This window comes from Cyanistes caeruleus, unplaced genomic scaffold (genome assembly GCF_971803275.1).
Source record: "Cyanistes caeruleus unplaced genomic scaffold, bCyaCae1.hap1.1 HAP1_SCAFFOLD_188, whole genome shotgun sequence".
NCBI classification, from domain to species: Eukaryota; Metazoa; Chordata; class Aves; order Passeriformes; family Paridae; genus Cyanistes; species Cyanistes caeruleus.
In genome coordinates, this window is record NW_028255976.1 from 89,871 (window position 1) to 99,073 (window position 9,203).

Here is a 9,203-nt window from a genome sequence, read left to right on the forward strand (position 1 = left end):
TGAGAACATAAATTTTTTATTTCACATTTTTCGCACTTTGGGTAGGGGGGGAAACCCCAGATTTCCTGGGATTTTTCCCATTTTTTTGGGGATGGGAGTGCCCCCAACTTTTCCAGCACCCTTGGCGACACCTCTCCAAAATTCCTGCCCCAGTCCCCCCAAATTAAATGCACATAAATAAAAAGAGGGGAAAAAAAGGGAAAAAAGGTAAAAATAAAAAAAAAAAAAAGAAAAAAAAGACCACCCCCACCCCATTTTGGGGAAAGGGGGACAGAGGAAAAATTGAGGGAGGGGGTGATTCCCCCCCAAAGAAATTGAGGGACCCCTCAAAAAAATTGTGGGAACCCTCTCCAAAAAAAGCCCACTTTGAAGAATGCCAAAGCCACCAAAAAATAGAAAAAAAAAAACCAACAAAAAACCAAAAAACAAAAAAGGATAAAATTTGGGGGAGAACCCCCAAAAAATGTGACAAAAATGGGGGAACCCCTCCTTGAATCCAAAGAATTTTTTAATTTTTTTTTTTTCCCAAAAGCAGCAGGTTCTTGGGAGTGGCAGGGGAGGAGAGACCCCCTCCAAATTCCTGGGGCTGTCCCTGAGATCCAGCCGAGGCACCTGGTCCTGGAGGGGGACAAAAAGGGCATTTTAAGGAAATTAAAGGAATTTTGGGGGACTTGGGTGAATTTTAGGGAATTTTGGGGGGCTCTGGGGGCAGGTCTCAATTTTGTGGGGTCTTGCGTTCCGGGGCCGCAACATCATGTCCACGGAGGCCACATTTACCAGGAACCAGTCGGGGACACCAACGAGATGGGATTCTGCTCAGGAAACCATTTATTCAGCTCAGGAACAAACTCAGATCCAGAGACATCCCCAAACAGAGGCAGGGAGATGGGGTTTGAGAACCAGGGTGGAGTTCAAGGTCAGGGACCACTGGGAACACAGCAAGGGAAAAACCCCAGGGGCCCAAACCCAATCAGAAATCCCTGGGCTGTCACCTCACAAGGGGCCCAGGATGGAGTTTCTTCCTGGGCTCGCAGGGCCCAACCTTCGAGGCAGAGGCTTCCCTTACCAGTGCCTCTGTTGCTGTTGGGTCAAGTTAGAGATCTGGGTGAAGCTCTTCCCACACTGGGGACACTTGTAGGGCCATCTCCAGCGTGGATACGCCGGTGCCTGACAAGGGTGGAGTTGTACTTGAACCCCTTCCTGCAGTCAGGGCAGCGGAAGGGCCTCTCATCTGTGTGAATCCACTGGTGCTGGAGGAGATGGGAGCTGGTCTGAAACCTCTTCCTGCATTCAGGACACTCATAGGGCCTCTCCCCAGTGTGGATCATCTGGTGGATGGTCAGTTGGGACCTCTGGCTGAAACCCTTCCCACATTCCCCACACTCATAGGGCCGTTCCCCAGTGTGGGTCCTCTGGTGGATGGTCAAGTTAGAGCTGTGGCTGAAGGTCTTCCCACATTCCCCACACTCATAGGGCCTCTCCCCAGTGTGGATGCGCCGGTGCCTGATGAGGGTGGAGTTGTGCTTGAAGCCCTCCCCACAGTCAGGGCAGCGGAAGGGCCTCTCATCCGTGTGAATCCGCTGGTGCCTGAGGAGATGGGAGCTGCTCTGAAACCTCTTCCCACACTCAGGACACTCGTAGGGCCTCTCCCCAGTGTGGATGCGCTGGTGGATGATGAGTTGGGAGTTGCAGCTGAAGCCTTTCCCACATTCCCCACACTGATAGGGCCATTCCCCAGTGTGGATCATCTGGTGGCGGATCAGGAATGAGCTCTGGCCTAAGCTCTTCCCACACTCCAAGCACTTGTAGCGCTTCTCCCCATCCTGAAGCTGCTCATGGACCACCAGCTCAGAGCCCTGGCTGGATCTCTGGCCGCCTTCCCGGCACAGGGTGGGTCTTTCCTCCTCAGAGCACCCTGGGCTGGCTTTGGAGCCCCTCCTCCTGCGGGATCTCTGGGGATTTTCCTCCCTGTTGGATTCCTGAGCCATGGAGCTGCTCAAAACAGCCTCTTCCATGAGGTTCTGCCGTGGGGATTTGTCCTCCCTGGTCTCCATCCTCAGCTCCTTGTCTGGGGGAGGAAGGACAAGGAGAGGATGGGATTTGCCTCCGTGCCAGAGGGAAGGGGAAGGAGATCCCCCCAGTGCGTCCCTGGCAGGACGGCGTCGGCAGCGGGGTTGTCCTGCAGCCGGGGGACAGGCTGGGCTGGGAGATGGAGCAGGAGAGAGGGGGAAAGCGGCACTGACTTCCTCCTCACCTGCCTGGGTGTCCTGGGACGTCTTTTTCTTCCTCACAGCCTCCTCCTCCATCCAGCCAAGGTTTGGGAATGGGAAATCCTGGTTTGGGGAAAAATACAATTCATGAGCACATTGGAATAGGGGGTTCCTCCTGCCCAAGGCCCTCTCTAGAAGTCACAGGGCACCTTGTGCCCATATAAACCTCCTAAACACCAAGATTCAGTCCTGAAAACGCCTCCCAGGAGTTCCCCATCTCTGGTCTCTCCCCTTTGCTGTTCATGGGTTCCCCCCTGTTCCAGCTGCTGGGGGTCACGCTTGTACTGTGGGTCCCCCATCTACTCGGTCCCTGCCCTCCCCTTGCTTCTGAGAGTGCCAGGAATCCAAAAAGTTCCTCTCATTTCTGTCTCAACATTTAGGGATGTTGGAGGTTTTTGGGGTCCCAGGGTCCCTTCTCCCCTTATTCTCTTCTTGGGGGTGCAGGTGGTCCATGGAGACCCCCCTGACCCCTCTCCAGGCTGTTGAGGGTCTTGTGAATTGTGGCACTCCCCTTCTCTGGGGGTCCTGGGGGACACAGGGCTCTGCTCCTCCAGGCTGCCTCTGCCAGCAGCTGCCACCAGGACCCCCCAAGGGGCATTTTCTGCTCAGCTTTGGAGTTCTTCATTCGTTGAACATTCTCCCCAAAAACCCAACCCAGGGACCCCCCAGGATATCTGGGATGAACTCCCCCTCCCTGGTCATTGCTGGGATGGGGGGGGTGATGATCCCACGGGTGGGGGACTGTGAATTTGGGGAATGCTGGACTGGGATATACTGGGTGTGACTGAGATAATACTGGGATAACAAGCACCTGACTGGGGTTACTGGGAGTGTCTGGGAATGGCTATGGACATGCTGAGAACAACTGGGATATACTGGGAACACACTGGGAACAACGGGAACCATGCTGGGGACAACTGAAAGCAACTGGGCGTGACTGGGACCATGCTGGGAGGGGATGGGACTATACTTGGAGCTACTGGGTGCAACTGGGATCACACTGGGAGAAACAGGGAGCAACTGGAACCACGCTGAGGGCAACTGGGATCTAACTGGGATCACAGTGGAAGCAGCTGGGCCATGCTGGGCAAGACTGGGACCATACTGGCAGCAACTGGGACTGCACTCAGAGTGACTGGGAGTGGCTATGAGCAACTGGGAACAGCTGGAACCACACTGGAGGCAACTGGGAGTAATTGGGACCCTGCTGAGATGGACTGGGACTATTCCAGGGACAACTGGGATCATACTGGTAGGAACTGGGAAGAATTGCAACTATTCTGGGATCATACTCAACTGGGATCATACTGGGATCACAGTGGGAGCAGCTGGGTCCCTGCTGGCTGAGACTGGGATCCCACTGAGGGTGACTGGAATCATACTGGGATTGACTGGGAGTGGCTGGGAACAACTGGGATCATGCTGAGAGCAACTGGGAGGAGCTGGGAATGACTGGGAGCGTGCTGGGGCTGACTGGGATATACTGGGAGAGACAGGGAGTCCCAGGGATCACACTGGAGGCTACTGGGGTCACACTGGCACTGCCAGGGAGCAACTGGGGGCCACTGGCCTCATACTGGGAGTGACTGGGATCAGACTGGGAGTGACTGGGATGAGACTGGGAGTGTGAAGGAAACTGGAAAATTGGGGAATAAAATGGGAAAAAAAGCAGGATCAATAAAAGGAAAATAGAAGGGAAAAATCAGGGGAAAAAAAGAGAAAAAACCAGGATGAAATAAAAAAAAAAAAAAAAGGAAAAATCAGGAAAAATTTGGGAAAAAAAGAGAAAAGTCAAGGAATAAATGGGAAAAATTGAGGAAAAAATCAGGAAAAGAAAGTGGAAAAAATCTTAAAAAAAATCAGGAAAAATGGGGAAAAAAATCTGGACAAAATAGGAAAAGAAGAAAAAATCAGGAAGAATTGGAAAAAACCTGAGAAAATCAGGAGAAAAACTGGGAAAGAACTTGGAAAAACCAGGAAAATAAAGAGGCATAAAATCTAAAAATAGTAGAAAAATAATGGGAAAAAAATTGGGAAAAAATCAGGAAAAACTCAGGGAAATTTGAGAAGAAATTGGGAAAAAGCTAGAAAAAAAATGGGAAAGGAAGATAGAAAAATCAGGAAAAAATAGGAAAGGAATGGGAAAAAAAAAAGTGAAAAAATGGGAAAAATCAGAGAAACATCAGGAAAAGAAAGCCAAAAAGACCCTGGGAAAAATCAGGAGAAATCAAGAAAAAATTCGGAAAAAAATTTGAAAAATCAAGGAAAAAAAAAAATGTTTGAGAAAGCTTGCAAAAAAATCAGAAAAAAAATGTGAAAAAAAAAAGAAAGATCAGGGGAAAATCAGGGAAAAAAACAGGAAAAGGATTAAAAAATCTGTAAAAAATCAGAAAAAAATAATGAAAATTTTCAGGAAGAAAATGGGGAAAGCCAGAAAAAATTGGGAAAGGAGAAGGGATAAATCAGGAAAAAAAATTGGAAAAAAATTGGGAAAAATGGGTAAAATCAAGAAAAGAGAGAAAAAAGAAACCTGGGAAAAAATCGGGAAAAATCAGTAAAAAAATTTAGGAAATACAGGGAAAAATCAGGGGAAAATGGGGGGAAATCAGGAAAAGAAATGGTGGGAAAAATTGGGAAAAATCAGAGAAAAAAAATCAAGGGAAAAATGACGAAAAGAAACTGGGGGACAAAACCTGGGAAAATGCTGAAAAAATTGGGAAAAAGCCAGGAAATATTTAGGAAATGAACAAGCATAATTTAGGAAAAATTTGGAAAAAATGGGGAAATATTGGGACAGATCAGAGGGAAAAATCAGGAAAAAAAATGTGAAAAATAAGTAAAAAAAAATTGTGAAAATTGAGAGAAAAATCAGGAAAAGAAAAAGGGAATAAAACCTGAAAAAAATCAGAAAAAAATTGAAAAAATTGGGGGAAAATCAGGGAAAAAATTGGGAAAAATCTGGGAAAAAATGTGAAAAAACAGGAAAATCAGGAAAAATTGATAAAAAACTGGAAAAAAATGGGAAAAATTGGGAGAAAAAGGAGGGAAAAAATCAGAAAAAAAGCAGGGGAAAATTAGGAAAAAACTAGGAAAAAACAGGAAAAAATGGGGAAAAAACTGGGAAAAAAACAGGAAAAAATGGGGGAAAAAAGAGTGAAAAAATTGGGAAAAATATTGGGAAAAAAACCTGGAAAAATCTGGGATAAAACGAGGAAAAGAAAGAGGAAAATAATCTGGAAGAATCAGGATAAAATGGGGATAAAAAATGGGGAAAAAATGGGAAAAATCAGGAAAAAAATGGATTATATCCCCCTATCCCATTTTTCCATGGAATTTTAGGAATTGCCTACCTGAGAGATTGTAGAAGAATTTCCAGACCTGAGAATCCAGGGAGTGGGCAAAGGTGGAATTGCAGATGAGCTACTCCAGGTTTTTTGGAAGACTGATGGCTTGGTCCTCTTCCAGCTTCCAGAATATTGGGATGAATCCCACACCTCCTTCTGGCTGGAAATCATGGAAAAATCATGGAAAAATCATGGGAAAGCTGTGATTTAAATTCATGGAATTTTGCCACCAAAGCACCCTTTTTTCCCCACCAAAATTTCTATTTTTTTTCCCCCAAATTTCTATTTTTGGGATAATTAAATGGGGAAGATAGAAGGAAATGGAGAAAAATAGGACAGAAATGGAGGAAGAACGTGGAAAAGTCGGGGGAAACTACAAAAATATGGGGGGGAAATGAGAAAAATGACAGGAAAAATGGAGCAACAATGGGGGAAAATGGAGCCAAAATGGGGGAAAAAATTGGAAAAAAATAGGGAAAAATTGGGGAAAATGGGATGGAAATGGAGGAAAAATTGGGAAAAATGGGAGAACGAAATGGAAAAAAACTGGGATAAAATTGTGGAAAAATGAGATAAAACCAGGATAAAAATGGGGAAAACTGGGGTAAAAACAGGAATAAAAATGGTAAAAATGTTGCAAGAATGGGGGAAAAATGGAAGAAAATGGGGAAAATAGGAGAGAACATGGGGAAAAAAATGGGGAAAAATGGAGCAAAAATATGGTAAAATGGGGAAATGGAGAAAAAACAGATTAAAAATGGAAAAAAAAATGGGTAAAATAGGAAAACCTGGGGAATAATTTGAGTAAAAATGGAGGAAAAACAGGAAAAAAAATCATAAAAACTGGGAAAAAATGAGGAAAAATGAGATAAAAAAGGGAGAAATGGAGGGAAAAAGGAAAAATAGGAAAAAAATAGGGAAAAATAAAAAATAGGATAAAAATGGGGAAAATTGTTATGAAAATGGGATAAAATTAGAAAAAATAGAGCAAAAATGGGAAAAATGGGATAAAAATGGGGGAAAATTGGATAAAAATGTGGAAAAATGGGATAAAATGGAGACAAATTGTACTCTAATAGGGAATGACTGGGAGTGATTTGGCTTATCATGGGGCGCAGAGGAAACTGGAGCCACACGTGGGGAGCAACTGGGCTCATGCTGGGAGCAGCCACTGCCGGCACCGGGAGCCCCGAACCCCTTTCCCGGCCATGCCGGACCCGCATCCCCCCGGCCCCTTTGCCGGGGCTCTGCCGCCACCGCCACCGAGACCCCCCAAAAACACCTCCCGGGGACCCCCGGGGTGCCCCCGAGGGGCATCTGCGGCTCGGCTCTGGAGCCCTGCCATCCCCAAACATCCCCCCCAAAAACCCCACAGCCAGGGAGCCCCGGGGGATTTGGGGCGAGCTCCCCCTCCCCGGGCACCTGCGGGATGGGGGGCGATGGTCCCGAAGGAGCTGCAGATGCAGAGAGCGGGGAGCGCAGGTGGAGCCTCCTCTGCCTGCTCCAGCTCTTCCTCCTCCTGCTCCTCCTCTTCCTCCTCCTCTTCCTCCTCCTCTTCCTCCCCCTCTGTCCCTCCTCTGTCCCTGTGCGTGGTTCGGAGCCCTCGGGTGAGCGGGGCCGGGCCGGGACACGATGGGAAAGGGCTGGGTCCCCCCCAAACCGAGCTGGGGGCAGCGGAGCTTTGGGGGAACAATGGGAACGGGGCGGGACAGGGGAACAGGGGGAGGTGGGAGCACTGAGGGTCCCCCAGTTCACCCCAGGAGCCCCAAGCCCCGTCCCAGCCCCCCCAGTTCCCCCCGCAGCCCCGGCTGAGGGGGGCTCAGCCCAGGAGCCGCCGTCGTTCGGGGCTCCCCCGAGTTCCCGGCTCGGGGAGGCCCCAGCACAGGAGGGGATCTTGTCCCTCTTCCAGGGCCTTTCGGGGTCTTCAGGCCCCTCTCAAGAGGAGTTTTTCTCTTTTTCAGGTTTTTTGGGGGGATCCCACCACTACAGGGGTGTTTTTTCCTCCCCATTTTAGGGTGTTTGTGCGGCCGCAGCCCCACAAGCCCCTTTTGAGGGGGGATCATGACGGCTTTAAGTGACATTTTTAGGGGTGTCCCCACCCCAAGCCCCTGTAGGGGATGTTTTCTCCCCCAGGGTGGATTTTGGGGGTTCTCTCTACCATGGCCGCTTTAAGGGCCCCCGGTGTTGTCGGGTCCCACTGTAACTCCTCTTAAAAGGGCAACACCGCTCCCGTTGGTTCCGGCAGTGGAGCCCGGGAGGGGTTGGGGGTCCCGGGAGGGGTTTGGGGTACCTGGGTGATGCCGATGGAGATGATGGGGTCTCCATGCTGGGTGCAAACCTTTGTGAGGGGTTCCTGGGGGTTTTCAGAAGTTCTGGGTGTTTTTGGGGCCATGGTGGTTTCTTGGGAGTTCCCAAGGGGGTTTACAGGGGTCCTGATGGGGGAATTTGGGCGATCCCGGGAGTGGAATTTGGGATCTCAAGGTTGTTTTGGGGAACCTGCTGGTGATGGACATGGGGACCCCATGACAGGTATGAACCTTCTCAACGTCTGTATGGGGTTTTGCGGTCCTGGGGAGTTTTTGGAGCATCCAGGGCTGTGTTTGGGATCAGGGGAGGTTGGGGTGTCCCGGGGGGTTTGGGGGTTCTCGGCAGGTTTGGGGGTACCTGGGCAATGCGGGTGGCAGTGCTGGGGACCCCGTGCCGGGTTTGAACCTTCTCACTGCGCACGGGCAGCATCAGCGTGTTCAGGGAGATCCTGGGGGGCCCGGGGGGTCACCCTAAATCCCAGGGACCCCAAATGCTGAGGGACCCCCCGAACTGCCCTCACCGCTGGATCTGCTGCAGGCAGGGGGGCACCAGCACTCGGCCCCCACCCTCCACCATCACAGGGGGGCTGTGGAAGAAATCTGGGGGTGCAGGGACAGGTCGGGTGGGACCCCCAAAGTCCTGGGGGAGGGGACACGGGGGGACTCCCTTGAATTCCCATTGTGAGGGTATGAGGGGGGACCCAGGAAGAGTTTGGGGGGCTGGCTGGGTCATGGGGAGACCGCCAGGAATCTTGTGGGGGTGGGGATGGCAAGGACCAGGGTGATCCCCAGGATGGGGTTGGGGGGAAACCGGACTGGGGCTCTCATGGCAATGGGATGGGAAGATCTGCCCATGGAATTCCATGGGAATGGCATGGCAGTGAGATACATCTACAGAGTTCCCATGGGAATGGGATGTCTGAGATCCATCCATGGAATTTCCATGGGAATTCCCACGTTCCCAAAATTTGCCCTCCCAAATCCCACATTCCCATTCCCATATTCCCATGGGAATTCTGCCCTCCCCACCTTTACACTGCAGCACCTCCCGCCCATATCTGACATATTTCCGGAGACATTCCCTGCAGCTGTGAGCCAGGGAATTTGTTAATCCCTCAGCCTGGATCTCAGGGATCCCCATGGCGGTGCCACAGTTGCCATCGCAGCCCCACAGATCCCCCAGCCCCGGCTCCCCCCGCTCAGCCCCGCTCTGGCTGTGCCGCTGCTGCAGCATCTGCAGCTCCGCGCTGGCCCCGTGCCGCTGCCGCTCCTTGTGCCGGCCC

At 50.3% G+C, this 9,203-nt stretch overlaps 1 protein-coding gene across 2 annotated transcripts; it reads right to left on the reverse strand.

Annotated features, from left to right (window-relative positions):
* LOC111942937 (uncharacterized) lies at nucleotides 1–7,143 on the reverse strand. Of its 2 annotated transcripts, XM_086874301.1 has the most exons (4): nucleotides 5,621–5,768; nucleotides 2,255–2,333; nucleotides 1,067–2,068; nucleotides 1–618 (listed from the first exon to the last, which is right to left on the reverse strand). In XM_086874301.1, exons 2-3 carry the CDS (start codon nucleotides 2,304–2,306, stop codon nucleotides 1,089–1,091), a joined length of 1,032 nt encoding a protein of 343 aa, XP_086730427.1. In that variant the 5' UTR covers nucleotides 2,307–2,333; nucleotides 5,621–5,768; the 3' UTR covers nucleotides 1–618; nucleotides 1,067–1,088. The 2 variants fall into 2 exon arrangements, with proteins under 2 accessions (XP_086730427.1, XP_086730426.1); XM_086874300.1 differs by having other exon boundaries at nucleotides 1–2,068; nucleotides 5,621–7,143.
* Nucleotides 7,144–9,203: the final 2,060 nt, after the last annotated feature.

Coding starts and splice junctions, on each gene's coding strand:
- LOC111942937 (XM_086874300.1), bottom strand. CDS start 5,785: ATGATTTCCAGCCAGAAGGAGGTGTGGGATTCATCCCAATATTCTGGA. Junction 2,334..5,620: donor ATTCTTCTACAATCTCTCAG/GTAGGCAATTCC, acceptor TCCCCAAACCAG/GATTTCCCATTCCCAAACCT. Junction 2,069..2,254: donor GTCCCAGGACACCCAGGCAG/GTGAGGAGGAAG, acceptor TTCCTCCCCCAG/ACAAGGAGCTGAGGATGGAG.